This window comes from Bidens hawaiensis, unplaced genomic scaffold (assembly GCF_021521415.1).
Source record: "Bidens hawaiensis isolate Kalapana, Puna unplaced genomic scaffold, B.hawaiensis_p1.1 tig00027091_1, whole genome shotgun sequence".
NCBI classification, from domain to species: Eukaryota; Viridiplantae; Streptophyta; class Magnoliopsida; order Asterales; family Asteraceae; genus Bidens; species Bidens hawaiensis.
In genome coordinates, this window is record NW_027494371.1 from 125,608 (window position 1) to 141,410 (window position 15,803).

The following is a 15,803-nucleotide window of genomic DNA, read 5'->3' on the forward strand; positions in this document are numbered from 1 at the left end:
CTGAGAGTGTTTGCCTAGTTTACAATGATCATCCTAGTTTATGACCAACATGTCTGTCAAAACTTGTTTTTACATTATTAGAGTTTTTAGTTTCTTTTTTTTGTTTTTCCCTTAATTTTTGTGATACCTATTATTTTATGCAAGTGATTCAAACGCATATCCTCACAGAAACACCAAAATTGAGTATTTTGTTGTCATAATATTTTTGATATCAATAATAATAAACAGTTAAATAAAAGCAAACAAAATTTTTCATCCTGTTATCATTTCCTTTTTCTCTGTGTTTGTGGGTAGGACTGAAGGCCTATGGGTAAACAGTTTTTATAATTAAGTAATTAAAACATTACTTTGTTGAAAGTTTCATTAATTCTATGGTAGGGATCAACTTGGTACCGACTAGTACCAGTACCGGCAATGAAAATGCTCGGTTTGGTACCGGTACTCTAGGCAAAAATTTGGTAAATGCCGGTACCATTACTATACCAACCCTGAAAATCCAAATCCCGATTTTACCAAAAACTTGGTACTGGTATCCGGTACCATTTGCTCATGGTAAGGCATGTAACAAACTGATTTTAATCACTTTGACGCATACACCATATTTTCATTTCAAGAAAAAAGAGTCATGTCATGTCTACAACAAATGTTTAACAGCAAGCAATACAGGACTGCTCTGTCATTTCTCTATTTGAAACATTCAATTTTAAAGGCCTGCATCTATACATCACATACATATATACAAGTTTATATAACACAAAACCTATACATATAAACTGTCACATTCTGCCTGAAAACATTCTCCTTCCTAAACTGTACAATCTTTCAAAGGGCCTTGTGCTGGATACAATGCTATCATTAAAACTGTCTGTCTTAATAAAAACTGTATGTAGTGTCAGCTATTTGTACTGATTAAATTCATCTATGTTGTTGAACAACTAAAACCGAACCACTATCATCAAATTCACTAGAAGCCAAAAAATCACCCACTACACCAAGCTCCGGGCACTCTTCCCAGTCACTAATTCCAGTTGTTAAAAGCGAGTCGCTCCTGCCACCTTTCCCGACTACAAACATCGAGTATGTTTCCGCCATGTCTCTCAATATCGATCCTGTTTGGACCCCATCGTCCACATATTTTTCAACAAACCTCACCTTCCCTGATGTCACATACCTGCAAATACAACTAGTCAGTAGTTTTAAGCCATCAAGACCAAATTTAATTTATATCACAGTAGTACCTGTGATAAAAATTAGCCAATGCAGACCTATCAGCCTCTTCAACTTCGGTTTCCTGATCTTGTATTGTCACTAAAACATCCTCCTCCTTCTGCGCAACATCAACCCCACCATTAGGGCCCTTCGCAGACGTCGGTAAAAACCTAAACACCGTAACACTCGAATGATGATGCGTACTAAGCCGTTTGCTAAACCCCAACGCCTCCCGGTCATCCGGCCCACCAAAAAACAATGTAGCAATCTGCTGCAAAGATTCTGACCCTGCAGCTTGCGTCCCCGTGGTTGTATGACCACGGTCAACTAGAATCGCCACCGAACACTGAGAGTTTCTCAACACTTTTTGATTCGTTGTTCTAATACTTTCTTTACCGGTCTCAAACTTGCCATCAATTCTTTGATGTTTATGAAACGGAAGAACGATAAACGAAGTTCGTTTATCACCAGCAAAGTCACAGACATCTTGATCCATTGTTGAAAATGGTGATACTATTTTACCTTGTTGAATCATCATCTTTGTTTCTTCAATGAACATATCGACGGTTTCGTTTATTTGCACCGCGTCGTTGCTAACGTCGTTATCATCGTCGCTAGTGTCACCTTCTTCTTGTTCATAAATAGATGAGTTGCTCTTTTTGGTTTGTTCTGGAAGCTCGACTAAGTGCACTAAATATGGGGAGATTGGGACGTTGTCGGACCCGCGAAGTGATACGATGAGGCGTACCATTGAGTTGACGGGATGGCTGCTGTGCACACACGCGACTAGTTTGAGTTCTTTATCGGGACTGTGATATTCCATTGGTATGTGTTTGATTCCGATTGTGTCTTTTTCTCTTCTTACCAAGAAACCGATTAGTGCAGCTGAGATTAGGGAGCTTAGTACTACAGCTGAAACCATTAAGTTGTAGAATACTGAACTGTTAATCACCTGCATTAACACAAACATCAAAACATGTCAAACGGGTTGGCGGATAATGATCAAGTTTTTGGGTTGCATAATTATGGGTTAAATGGGTTAGTGGCTGACATTTTAACTAAATGGGTCATATATTTATCTGTGCCAAAAACATCAACTGTTACCCGCCCTTAAAATCATGTAATCTGAACACGTTCTGTTTGTCCCCTTTATCTAAATGTGTCAAAGGGGTTGGCAGGTAATGATCAAGTTGTAAACGTGCTAATTGGGTAGTAAAAAACTAGGTTAATAAACGGGTTAGTGAAGTGACATGTTTAACTAAACAAGTTGGCGGGTTGACTTGTTTAACTAATCATGTTAACCCAAACACATCCCATTTAATTAAACAATTTGACCCAAGCACAGCCTGTTTTTTAAACAGGTTAGATATGCTAACCCAAAACCTGATTTTTTCATGTCAAAAGCATCAAGCCTAATCTGCACACACTTAAAAGTCATGTAACCCGAACACGACCAGTTTAACTCATTTATCTAAGCGTGTCAAAAGGGTTGGCGGGTTATAATCAAGTTCTAAACGTGTTAATCAGGTTTGTGGGTTGTAAAATGTGGGTTAAATGGGTCATAAACGGGTTAGTAGGTATGTTTAACTAAACACGTTAGCAGGTAGAACTATTAAACTAAACAGGTTAAACATGTCAACCCATTTAATTAAAAAGGAGTTGACTTGTACACGACCCCTTTAACCCATTTATCTAAACATGTCAAACTAGTTAGTCGGATAATAAAAATTGTAAACATGTTAATGGGCTTGTTGGGTTGTAAAAAAAGGGTCATAAACAGGTTGGCATGTTGACATTTTTAACTAGACAGCTTTGCGGGCCAACCTGTTTAATTCAACATGTAAAGCATGCCAACGACCCGTGTTTTAAACGTGTTAGATACACGAACCCAAAACCTAAATTTTTCATGTCATGTCAACCTCTAAATTAGTGTCACGCTAAGCTAAGAATGCAAAAAAGAAAAGAAAACCATAAAGAGAAGAAACCAGTCAACCCTTGAAACAAGACAAGAAAACACATAATACCTTATTCTGCATAGCTGTGGTCAAAGTCAAAATATCAACATGTCCCTTCATATTCATCAAAAAAGCAAGAAGAACACCTTCATTTAAAGGTGTCTTCAAATAATAACAAGCAGCAACTGTCCCAAATATCTTCCCACCAATACTCAATACAATCACCATCAAAACTATCCCAATCCTTTTCAACTCATTCAAATAACTCGTATCCGCTTTAAACCCCGTGTACCCAAAATAAATCGGGAAAATAAAATTATGGACCGTATATGTCAAAATCGCTAATAATGTCCGAGCCGATTTCCCACCTCGTGGGAACATAGACCCCATTAAGAAACAAGCTATAATACTGCTAAACCCCATAGTTTCCAAAGTCATTGCAGCAACAAGAATAACCGAACACAATAACATCACTTCAACCGCCTGAAGATTCTTTTTGTTTCGGTTTCTATGGTTAAGCCAGTTAACTAAATATGAGGTGAAAATAATAATCCCAACTAAAAGTAGAAGTGAAAAGAATGCCATAAGCGCCCACCCGCTAAACGTTCGTTTATTTTTCTCACCCGATATGATAACCAAAATAAAAACCGCGTACATATCCCCAATTAACGAGGAAGATATAGCCAATCTTCCAATATCAGAAGTTGCAAATTTCAAATCAGTAGCTAACCGAAACACAATGGGAGACGCTGTGTTGGCTAAGATTACTGTGATGACTAGTGCTAAGGTGAACCTGGACCCACGGGACCCGGTCTCTTCGTATACAAAGAAGGAAATGGTGGAAGCGAAGATTGTGCACATTAAACAACCGGCGCATGCGATGATGCTTGCGGGGCGTAGGTTTCGCATTAAGTAAGGGATGTCCATTTCAAGGCCTATGAGGAACATGATGCTTATTCTGCAGTATAATGCCATGCTTTCGTAGAAGTCGACTGCAAAGTTTTGGAAGAAGAAGACGTGTATGGATGGTGATCTTGATAAACCTGACGGGCCTAGCACAAATCCTGCCTGTGGTGTGGTGAAAGAAATGAGAATGCAATGGTTATATATGCTACGACGAGGATACTTAAGCAATTGTTAATGTAATAGAACATAACATAAAATATGAAAGACATGCAATTAAATGTAATGTAGCGTATTAGATAGAAGAGAAGATATGAGACATACTTACGAGCATCTGAGCGAGGGGCGCAGGTTGGCCCAAGGGCTTGAGGAAAATCTGGAAAACATGGGACAGAACCAGAATGGCGGAGACCTGCGTCGTCATGGTCAATGCCGGGTTCATCATGTCGTTGTCAGGGCATGATAACTCCGCCGTGTCATCCATTCTTCTCTTCTGCAATTAATGACGACGAGAAATGGGGTTGGAGGAGGAGAAAGGGGATTTTGTTTGGAGTTGGAATTGCATGCAAGGAGAACCAACATCCTACAAATTTCCCCTTTTTTTCGTTAATGGTCTCTTATCTATTTTTTTTTTTTTTATTTACACACAAAAATATTAATGGTTTTGCCGAAAATATAATTATTTCTTTGTGTGCTAAAATCTATTTGACCATCGTCTCTTAAAACTTTAACTAAAACCAACAAGTTGTACTTCTCCCACACACCAGTCTATTGAGCCAGATGATTTTGTGATCCGGCCTTAGCAAGGAGAACCATCATATATATTTTTCAGTGACCTATTTATTACTAATACCTTAGCAAGGACGTACAAGGGTATATAAAATGAAAACTTAACTATTTCAATTTCAATATAAAGTTTTCCATTACTATGAAACAATAATGGTCTTCTAAACTGAAAGGTGTGATAGCGTAGAAATGCATTTAAGAGCGTCTAATGGGGCATAAACAGGTGATGCGTAGTGTATGCCATGTGATTTCTTTCAACATACTCATAGGCTTAAAAACTTAAAATGGCTACTATAAAATAAAAAAAATGCAAGTGACATAAACATAGCAGCGAAATAATAAGAATTTGAAATATAACAAATCTTTTTATACAAATATGTAACAAACATATACCGGCTATTGACCTATTACGAATAAACGGATTATCAAACTCAAAAGAAGCAACCAAAATAAGTTCCACCCTTTTGGCCTAGGATTTGTGATGCTTGAGAGCTTCAAAATGAGCAGCAAGTGTATCATAATCTGGCAGTTTAGGATGAACCCGCTGACCAGGTTTCACATCACCTGAAGTAGGTGCAGAACGGTTCGGTGGACCACGATTCCCATCAGGGGCATGGTCCGTCTCAATTTCTTCATCACAGTCAGACTCTGACTCATCAAACTTAACAGATGAAACTACAGGTGCATTGTAGGTGTGTCTTCTAGACATCTTATTATAATCTATTTCAACTTGTTCATCAGAATCTGAATCATCAAATTTCACACCAGATGCATTGTAACTGTGTCTCCTTTGACCGGATGAAACATAGGACCTCTCAGAATTCGGCCTTGATGTTTTGTTGAACTGAACAGGTGAGCTGTTAGAAAACGAGTCAAGATTGTTGGCATTTATAGAACCAGTTGACTGGCTTGACTCTTTGCTTGCTAAGTATGCAGCAGCTTCTGCAGCAGCAATTGCCAGTTTAGCTGACTCAGCAGCAGCTTCAGCAGCTGATTTTGTGTTGTCAAAATGCATCATGTTTTTTTGAACGGTTTCTGAGTACCCATTTGATGGTTGGTTTGGCTTATCGATAGGCATGGTTGAAGCACTCACAAAGGTTTGAGAAGTTCTGTTTCAGAGTCTGTCGTGTCCCAATCAATCTGGTATTCTTTAGCTATTTCTTTCAAGACTTTCAATTTCAATTCACCAGCAGGGGTTCTAACAGAGAGTTTATCAATTATTATCAAAGCAACCAACACATTACAAAAGCTGTAAACACATTACAAAACCATCAATAAATCAACCAACAAAAGAGGCATAATTCAATTATTATCAAAGCAACCTACTCACCATTCGATTGACACCACAATCAGGCCTTAGATCAGTAGCTGCCCCAACAAAATCTTGACCATATTTCTTCTCAAAAATATCTCTAAGTGCAGCTAATTCTGGAATTTCAGAACATCTTGGAGCTGCAAATATTAAACTTGATATCCCTTCTTTTAGATCTGCTGGACACGCCCTGTTGAAACAAATAACACTGAGTGGTTTATTCATTTTGTATACAAGCGAAGCTTAATATTCATAATATATACCTCTGTTTTGCAATAATGGTTAGTCGTTGCACAATAAGTTCACAGAAGAGCTCGATGAAGTCGTTTGCAGCCAGAATGTTTTGTTCTCTCAACCTTAACATAAAAGTGACATATTAGATTTTAGCTTATGTGCAAAAGAAAGACCTAATTCACAAAGTATAAGTCAATATGATGGGAAATTCAATCATGGTAATTTGAATTAAATGGTTTAAGTAGTTGAGGTCAAGACAATCATAATCATAAAAGTAAAGTTAAGTTAGAAGAATGAAAAATTTGATGTCCTGTAAGTATGAGAGGAATCAAATCTGTTGAAAGCCAAGCATCAAGAAGTAAGAAAGAAAACCCTAATTCTGGCAGTGGCATCTTGACCAGATTGAAGGAGCATTGCAATGTCACGCCTCATCTGCCTGACAACCACCTGTCTCTTGTTCCTCAGAAGCTTTATCCGCCGTCTTGCTGTAATGTACCGTTGTTATTGAATTGAAGTAACATCAATTAGGGCTGAAAAAGAAAGAAAGAAAGACGTACCATTTGGAGGTGTTGAAGGAGGTGAAGAAGAGTGACCGAGTGAGTCTGGCGACCTGAGATTTGCTCATGGTGGAAGGCGGGTTTGGGTTCAACGGGTACAACAACGGAAGGTGCAACGGGAGGAGGTTGGGTAGCTTGAAGTTGGGCTAGTAGTTCGGGAATCACAGCGGCCATTTGCTTGACGACGAAAGATGCCATATGCCGGTTGGAGTTCTTGCGTGGTTGACGTCGTAGTGGAGGCATTCTAAAACAAAAATTTCTAAAGAAAATAGAATGAGTTTGAAGTAATTGGAAATAAATATGAGGGTGTATAAAGATAAAATAAAATTTCGATTTTTGATTGTGAATTCCTAGAGTTAGTGAGGATGAGATGTTAGTAAGAAATTTATTTATTTATTTATTTATTTATTTTTTTAAGTTTGTACATAAACCAAATGATAAAATGTGTATAAGTATATGTTTCAAAGTTTTGGAGTTTAAAAATTGGGAGGTTTTGAAGTAAAGAAATTTATATATAGTCAGAGAAGTCGTACATGAACCACCATGATTTGATATCCCGACAATAAAATTTGTATATAAATGTAATATATATATGGAGTCGAACATATGCACGTATCACCGCGTCTTTTATGTCGTTGACTCAAATTGCGATAATAACATATAATAAAACGGAGATACAACGAGATGTCAAAAACACTAGTCCACGTATCACCGTGGCTTTCATGTTTTCAACACCAAAATATGGAGGCAACCGGAACGCTTGCATTCGACTACTTAAAGTTGTCGTCTCATATAACGTAAGTCGTTTGGCCTAGAAAAGAACACTTAAACTCGACCTTCCCAGGTAAGTATATCACCTTCGATTCTTGGAATCTTTTTGTCAAAAGGCCGTTTCCAAGTGTTCAGTCCCTACGGTCATCGCAACGAATATTATAGAGCCGATCTTTAAGGAGATTTTAAACAACGGAATCCAAGTTAAGCTTGTGATCCATAAAACATAATAAAAAAAAAACTAATGTTTTGCGTTTTAAGGTAAGGATACCTTAGAATACTATGAAAGTGTGTGTATGTGTACATTTATGATTTAAAAATGAATTTTAATCAAGTTTATAAATAAATAAGTGCAATAAACAATCAAGTAGGGTAAACACGTATAAGCATCACGTATAAGGACCCTAAAGCCTAAACTATACTAGGTCGTTACGTCTAACCACCTATCTTATAGTCGATGGGCTTTGATACCAATCTGTCACACCCTGACCATGACGGAAACGTCGGGGCGCAACCGATTGTTCATCGCACACGACACTATTAAGTGACAATATTTAATCAACTCATTTAAATTCAAAAAAAAACAAAGAGTCACATAACTTGTTTATACAATAACCGAATTCAAATCATAGTAAATAATATAATGTTCGTTTTGCTAATATCCTAATAGCCTCGATAACGTTTTTTCTTCAAGTCCTCGAGTTAACCTAAAGTCAAACCTGTAACATTGCATAAATAGATTTTGTCAACACAAAGGTTGGTGAGCAATTTCATAGTTTTTGAACAATAGATATATAATATGAAACTCCACAACTTGTATACAAAACAATAAATAATAGCAATAATTTAGATAAATGAAATCGTTAATAAGAATACATTAACGACACCTTTCTATAAGGGGATGCCAAATATACTCGGATTTTGTATGAAATCGTTAATAAGAATACATTAACGACACCTTTCTATAAGGGGATGCCAGATATACTCGGATTTATGAATCAACCATCCAAAAGCGGTAAACACATTAGCACTCAAGCATATAAGCATATAATCACAAAATCGAGCATTTATTTAAGTAAAATATACAATAAAATTTGTGGTTTAAGACTCAAGTATAAATCATTTGGATTTGAATAAGTTTGCAATGTCACCCCCAAAATATAAAAGAGTGAAAACAGGGGATGAAAGTACTCACATTCAAGTAATAAACTTGAAAGATTTGATGATTTGGAGATTAACCGGAACGATGAGTTTAACGAACGAAGCCTAAAGTAGAAGAAGTCTTGTATTAGAAAAGTTGTCTTGGAAGTCTTTAAACAAAAATAAATGATAAGAAATGTAAACATTTAAAGTTTAAGGTTTAAAATGTAAATATTTAAGAAATTATAATAATAGTCCTTTAAAAATGTAAGTTTGCTCGAAACCGGGTTAAAGTATCTAGCCCTTAATTTTACTCAACCTATGTTAAGTAATAAGGTGGGTAAAAATGTAAGAAAGTAAGTCCCTTTATAATATAGATACTAAAACGGGTTTTAACGAGTGTTCGGGTGGTCGGTTCGAGTCTTGGTGACTTGACCAAACCCAAAGTCAACTTTCCCAAAATAATAAATGTACGAGATAACTCAATAAATCTTAAAGAGACTTAACCAAGTATGTAGTTCTATTGTTTTAGAACTAACAACGTCCGTTAAGCGAGTGTTCGGTTTAATCGGTCCAAACTTTGTTATAAGATCAAGTTGGATTCAACATTCCGAGTACTTTGTGAAAATAATTAAAATCAGTTTATAAAGTATTTTTAAAGAAATATATAAGCTTTAATGGTTAAAAACACACTTGTGTGTCTTAAGCGAGTAAACTTGGTTTAGTTCGGTTTGGTTCGGTTTTTATCTTGGAATAAGGCCAAGAATGGTTACCACATGTCCAAACATCATAGAACTTGTAAAATAATTTATAAATAATAATACCAAAGTTTTACATACAAAAAGTCAACAACAAAGTCTTTAAACGAAAGTTCGGTTTCCGGTTCGGTGGAAGAGGAGGAGGAGGAGGAGGAGAAGAAGAAGGTATTATTGTTCAGGGTCCGCCATCCAGAAGAGGTCTTATCCTCATGCTTGCTTCAATGGTCTTTGTTTTCATAGTTATAGTGGCGAGTAACAATTCTAAGGATGGATTTTGGCTCACCACAAAGAACAAAGTGTTCATGTATCAGTAATAAAGATATTAAAAGGCGGTTGTGGGTAAAAAGTCATCGGTTAGATGTGTTTTATTGTGCTTGTGTAATTTGTGTTACGCTTAATTTTCTTTATTAAATTTCCGTGTCTTATGTAGTTGTGTTCTTCATCGTCTTCTTATAATGAAAAAATATCAAATAAATCACTGGGTCGATTTGAGTTGGGTTTCATCTCAAACTCTGCAAGTAAAAGTAGTAACTAAACAAGCAAATGTACCCAGCAAAATCCCATTTGTACTATAAGTTAAAGCCAAGTGTAGAATTGAAGCGAACTTTTCCTCTGTCCCCGAACATAGAAAGGCTGCTCCCAACACATAGCATACAGTGTAGCACAAAACGAAAGGCACCAACATGAATGCAATAAACTACAAATAACGGTAACAAAACTTTAGCATTATTAACAAATTAAAGAGCAGATAAAGCTAAAAACAGTCACGGAAAAAAAGGTCAAATTTTGAACAATTTGTAAGCGGTCAAAGGGTATTCTAAACAACTTCATATTATTATGGATATATCGTAGTTTTAGTGATCAATGATCATATTTAACTGCATTAATATTTATAACTTATTTTAAATAAAAATGCACAAAAGTGTCTGGGTCAGCACAACCTAACCCGCATCGAAGTATTCAATCTACCTCCCTTGCAATTTGAACGGCTGAACCGTTTGAAGTCACACAGTTTAATACACGTCCGTGACTATTACTATTTGACCAGAATCAGTTAAGCAACTTTACAATGTAACAAAGTAAACAACAATCCAAATAGAAGTTATAGATGACCAAAATTGCTTTCTTTTTATATAAATTAAGTAATTATAAGTAACAGATCAAAAATAACATAAAAAGCAACAAAAATAATCTTGATTAGCTAGAGAGAGACACTGACCTAAATATCAAACAGCAAGACCTTGCTCTTTAGCTTTCTTCAACCACTTAAGTGTACTCTCTAACGTCGTATAAGCAGCAACATCTGTCAAACTTTTACTCTCCACAGCATAATCAAACACCTCATACGCCTCTGCAACTTTCCCATTCCTACAAAGCGCCCTCACTAACGTCCCATACGCCCCCGACTCAAGTTTCATATTGTCTTCCTTCATCACACCATAAAACTCGACCGCTTTATCCAACTGTCTCGCCTTACACAGCCCGTGAAGCAAAGTGTTATACGTGCACTCGTTCGGGTTACACCCTTTATTCTCCATTTCCCCTAATAACTCCAACGCCCCAAGGGCATTTCCGTCTCTACACAACCCGTTCATCAACGAAGTGTAAGTGACCACATCGGGAAAATGGCCCGTTTTCGCCATCTCCTTAAGAAACTTCATAGCTTCTTTAGCCTTACCCGACTTGGACAGCCCGTAAATCAAAGTGTTGTAAGTAACCAAATCCGGTTTGATTTCTTCCTCAATCATTGTCTTGTAAACCTTTAAGACCTCACCCCCATAACTCAGCATACAATAACCTTTCATAATGGTATTATAAAGATAGCAATCAGGTTTAAACCCTTCTTCTTTCAACACATCCAGCAGGCGCATCGCCTCACGTAGATTCTTGCCATTACAAACATTATCAATCAATATAGTATAAGTCACCAAATCAGGCTTCACACCAAACCCGTTTTTCATTTCACTAATAAACGTGCTAGCACCGGTTAAAGTTCGAGTCTTTAGCAGTGTTTTAACCAAGAAATTAAAAGTATAGGTATCGGGTTTGGTGAAGTGGACCTGCGAGAGGTTCTTGATGAGATGAACGGCGTGATCTTGGTGGCCGGTGGAGCAGAGAGTCCGAATGGCAATGTCGGTGGTGACGCTATCGGGTTGGAAGCCTTTAGACTCCATTAAGGATAGGGTTTGGGTAATGTTGGAAAGATCCGAAGTGGGTTTAGTGCAGGAGTGGGATAAGAGTATGTGGTAGGATGATCGGTCAGGGGTGAAAGAAGGGTGGGTTTTGGTGACGTGGTTGAGGAAACTGATCGAGTCTTGAAGGCTTGAAGAGACAGAGGCGAAGGAGTTGAGGACGGAGTTGCAGAAGCGGGTGCTGAAGTTGAAGTGGTGTTTGGTGGTTAAAGAGGCGAATAGGGTTTTGGCGGCGGATAGGTCGGAGGAAGGGAAGGTAATTGGCGGTGGTGGTGGTTTCCGGGCATGGGATTCCGATTGTAAGACAGATCGAACTGATGATGGGGGTCGTCGCTTTCCCATTTTCAGTCGATATGATTTGGGGGTTTTGCTTTACAAGAACCACCCAATAACAACAAACTTAAAATACAACACGGAATAGAAATACAAGGTTGCACCCGATGTCCATGGGTGTATCCACGAAACCCATGCTATTATGAGATTCATGAATGGCAATGTCACCCTTCATATTTCAAACTTTTCTTATAAAAGAACACTTATTTTTTCTATAACATTACACATTTTTTTCAAACGACACATCTTCTAATCTATGAGTATTGATGTCTAGTATTATTGTGCACTCAGTCGGTTTAGGTTTATTTCTATCAGAACGATTATTGTGCCAGTTGCTATGATAATTGCTTATAGGATTGTTTTGACTAGTTGAATGTGATGAAGCATACGCTTTCCCTTAGTTGAGTCACACTGACAGGGACTGTTTGATAACCAGTGTCGTGTGTTAGTAAGCGTTGATGCCTAAGGTTTGTCTAGTTAGTCAATCGGTGTTAATCAGTGATTGTTAATTTGTTAAGTTGCATGAGTTTGCTGTTAGGTTAATTACCTGGATTCCCGGGTGTGATTTGTCTTTGTTAATTGATTGAACACGTGATTACTTGCTTGCTTGTTACAACATATAAACCAATTGCTAGTGTGATCAGCACTTTAATTGAATTACTTCATAAGTTTAGAAATTGATTTCACTTCACACTGACCACATACTCCTGGTGGATACGATACCTGACTTACCCTAGCTGCTTAGGTTAATTAGGTTTTTGCATGACTCAAACGACGGTCATCAAAATGGCGCCGTTGCCGGAGAGTTAGTGCGCTTAGTGTTTTGTGTTAATTGATTTCTTAGTTTAATTTAGTTTTTGTTTTTAATTTTACGTTAGTTTTATTTTTCCATTTTACTCGGGGTGTGTTATTTGTGCAGGTAACAGGTTTATGCGCACCCGCTATTAAGGAAGAAATTCTCCGCTGATTTACGAGCAAGAAATCGAACGGTTAGCTCGGCAGAACTGAGCTCAGGTCAGACAGCCAGATATGGAAGGTCAGAACCAAAACCAAAATCAAAACCAAGACCCACCACCCGAAATTAATGTTTTCCAACCCGAACCAAACCCACCAAATAATGACCTACCACCACCAATACACACCAATCAACAACCCCAAAATTCAGCCCGACACTCCAGAAACCAAGACCATGACAGACCCGGGCCATCAGCCCCGAACAATACCCCTCGTCACCAACAGCCGATTATTCAAGAGTTTGACCATGTTAGTATTCACACTGAAGATGAAGAAGAGGGAGATGAGGAGGAATTTGGCCCGAGAAATGAAAATGCGGGTTTGCGTGTTGAAGAGGTTGATGAACCGGTTAGGGTGAGAGGTAACAGGTGGAGGAACATAAATCTTGATCGAGGTGGTATAGGCAGGTATCGGGAGGAACAAAGACAGCCGATTCAGGTTAATCGGGGAGGTTTTGAGGAACCGAGGGCTAGACAAAGGAATTACAGGCCTCCGGTTCAAGGTGTTAACAGTCGATTCAGACCGGCTATTTCAGATGGTGCATCACCGATTATCCCACAGGTGCGTGTTCAGGGACAACCGACATTTAAATCCCGTCCGTCCTACATTAACATAGTTCCCCATTTTCACGGACTGGGATCAGAAGACCCGTATTCACACTTGTCAGATTTTTCAGCTATTTGCGGGTCTATTGGTGATGGTACTTATGATCAGGATGAGGTTCGGTTGCGGTTGTTCCAGTTTTCATTAAAAGACAAAGCAAAACACTGGTTCAACTCGCTACCGATGCACAGTATTGAGAGTTGGGCCGAGATGCAGCAGGTTTTCCTTAACAAGTATTATTCGCAGTCGAAGAATAACGGAGCCCGGATGGAGATTCGACATTTTGCACAGTCACCGGGTGAGTTATTTCATGAGGCATTTGTTCGTCATAAGGAGATGATCAGGAAATGCCCGCACCACCAGATTGAGTTGTGGGAGTTAGTGAAATGTTTCGTTGACGGGTTGACTTACGAGGACTGAAAGTATTTGAAATCGTCATGTAATGGGATGTTGTTGAACCAAACAGAAGAGGAAGATTGGGATTTCCTTGAGTTTATGTGTGAGGATTCCAAGTCAGAAGCAGCAGCTGAACGAAGACGAAAAGTCAGGGTTACCCGAACAGTTAAATCAGCTTCGAGCGAGTCAGTCAGAATTGCAGAATTGGAACGCGAACTCGCGAGTTATCGGAAAGAGAAGAAGAAAGAGGTTGGTAAAGTCGGGGTTAAATTCCCGGTTTGTTCAGATTGTGGCGAGTTGGGGCATAAGGTTGAAGATTGCCCCGGGGTTGATGATGACGAGTATACCGATGAGGAGGAAGTCAGTTACGCGTACGGGGAGTCCAAGGGCCAAGAGTTTAATTCGAATACTTATCACTCGGGCCTAAGGAATCACCCGAATTTCAAATACGGGAACACGTCGAATCAGTCGAACCCGAACTTTCAGGGGTCCGGTCATAACCGACAACAGAACAGCTACCGTCAGGGTGGTTCGAACAGTCAGTACAACAGTCGGGGGTATAACAGAGATGGTTACCGGGGTAACAGTTGGTCGGGTAATCAGAATCAGGACCAACAGAACGGTAGTTCAGGAAATTCAGATGAGTCAATTCATTCAAAACTCGATGCGTTGTTGAAGCTCGTGACTGATAATCAGAAGGAAACGCAGAGACAGTTCGAGTTGAGAGACAAGTCAGCAGAAGCGATGTCAAAACAGATTGGTCAGCTCGCAGCAGACGTGGCAAGATTTCAGAAGAACGCGGGTCAACTACCAAGAGATACCACAGTAAACCCGCAACATGCTAGCTCAAGCTCTAAGAAAGGAAATAATGTGCACATCAACGCGGTAAGTCTTTTACCTCATTTTGAAATTACTTGTGTTGAAGTTAAGTCGCCACCGCAGTTTGTTGAAGCAGTGGTGAATGATGTTAGTAATGAGAATGAAGGTGTTGGTCAAAATGAAATGGTTTTCCAAAATGAAGTGAAATTAAAAACAGATGAATTAATTTTTTGTGAAAACTGCACTTGTGAAAAATGTTTAAATGTCAAATTGACTAATACGGGAGATGAGGAGGTGGAGGATAATACCACTTCAAGTAAACTCCAGGACCCGGGAGTGCCATTTTTATCAATTCAAATTGGTGATTTTAAAACTGATCGGGCACTTCTAGATCTTGGAACTTGTGTTAGTGTCATGCCCGGCAGTTTATATGATCAGTATGAGTTTGGCACGTTAGAAAGTGTAAACACCACCGTGGTGTTGGCGAATCAAACTCATACACAAGCCCGGGGCATGGTCACTAATGTAATGGTTCAAGTGGATGAATTTAGTTACCCAGTTGACTTCCTTGTACTTGATTATGCTAAGGGTAATATTAAACAATCTGAAGTCATACTAGGTAGGCCATTCCTTGCAACAGCACATGCGGTAATTGATTGTGCTGAGGGATTTTTGGGCATTAAGTGCGGGAACCGTGTTAAGCGGTTATTATTGTTTGAAAATGTTACTAACCCTCTTGTTGACAAGTGTGTACCATCATGCACAAATCATACAAGAGAGGGATGTTTTGTAACTGACAAGAACGAGCTGAAAAGTAGCAT

At 38.5% G+C, this 15,803-nt stretch overlaps 2 protein-coding genes and 1 pseudogene across 2 annotated transcripts; all 3 read right to left on the reverse strand.

Moving 5' to 3' along the window:
* Positions 1-837: 837 nt before the first annotated feature.
* LOC143574732 (cation/H(+) antiporter 2-like) lies at positions 838-4,551 on the reverse strand. Its single transcript, XM_077059277.1, has 4 exons — positions 4,396-4,551; positions 3,234-4,232; positions 1,239-2,161; positions 838-1,171 (listed from the first exon to the last, which is right to left on the reverse strand). Exons 1-4 carry the CDS (start codon positions 4,549-4,551, stop codon positions 916-918), a joined length of 2,334 nt encoding a protein of 777 aa, XP_076915392.1. The 3' UTR covers positions 838-915.
* A 771-nt stretch (positions 4,552-5,322) lies between these two features.
* LOC143574717 (uncharacterized) lies at positions 5,323-6,186 on the reverse strand (annotated as a pseudogene).
* Positions 6,187-10,833: 4,647 nt separating this feature from the next.
* LOC143574733 (uncharacterized) lies at positions 10,834-11,941 on the reverse strand. The gene has a single exon (XM_077059278.1). The coding sequence runs from the start codon at positions 11,797-11,799 to the stop codon at positions 10,852-10,854; it is 948 nt and encodes a 315-aa protein (XP_076915393.1). The 5' UTR covers positions 11,800-11,941; the 3' UTR covers positions 10,834-10,851.
* Between the last annotated feature and the right edge of the window lie 3,862 nt (positions 11,942-15,803).

Excerpts from the sequence above, each read along its gene's own strand:
- LOC143574732 (XM_077059277.1), bottom strand. The coding sequence starts at position 4,551 with ATGGATGACACGGCGGAGTTATCATGCCCTGACAACGACATGATGAAC. Across the intron at positions 2,162-3,233 it reads CCACAGCTATGCAGAATAAG|GTGATTAACAGTTCAGTATT; the intron begins GTATTATGTGTT and ends GTGTTAATGCAG. Across the intron at positions 1,172-1,238 it reads TTGGCTAATTTTTATCACAG|GTATGTGACATCAGGGAAGG; the intron begins GTACTACTGTGA and ends TTGTATTTGCAG.
- LOC143574733 (XM_077059278.1), bottom strand. The coding sequence starts at position 11,799 with ATGGAGTCTAAAGGCTTCCAACCCGATAGCGTCACCACCGACATTGCC.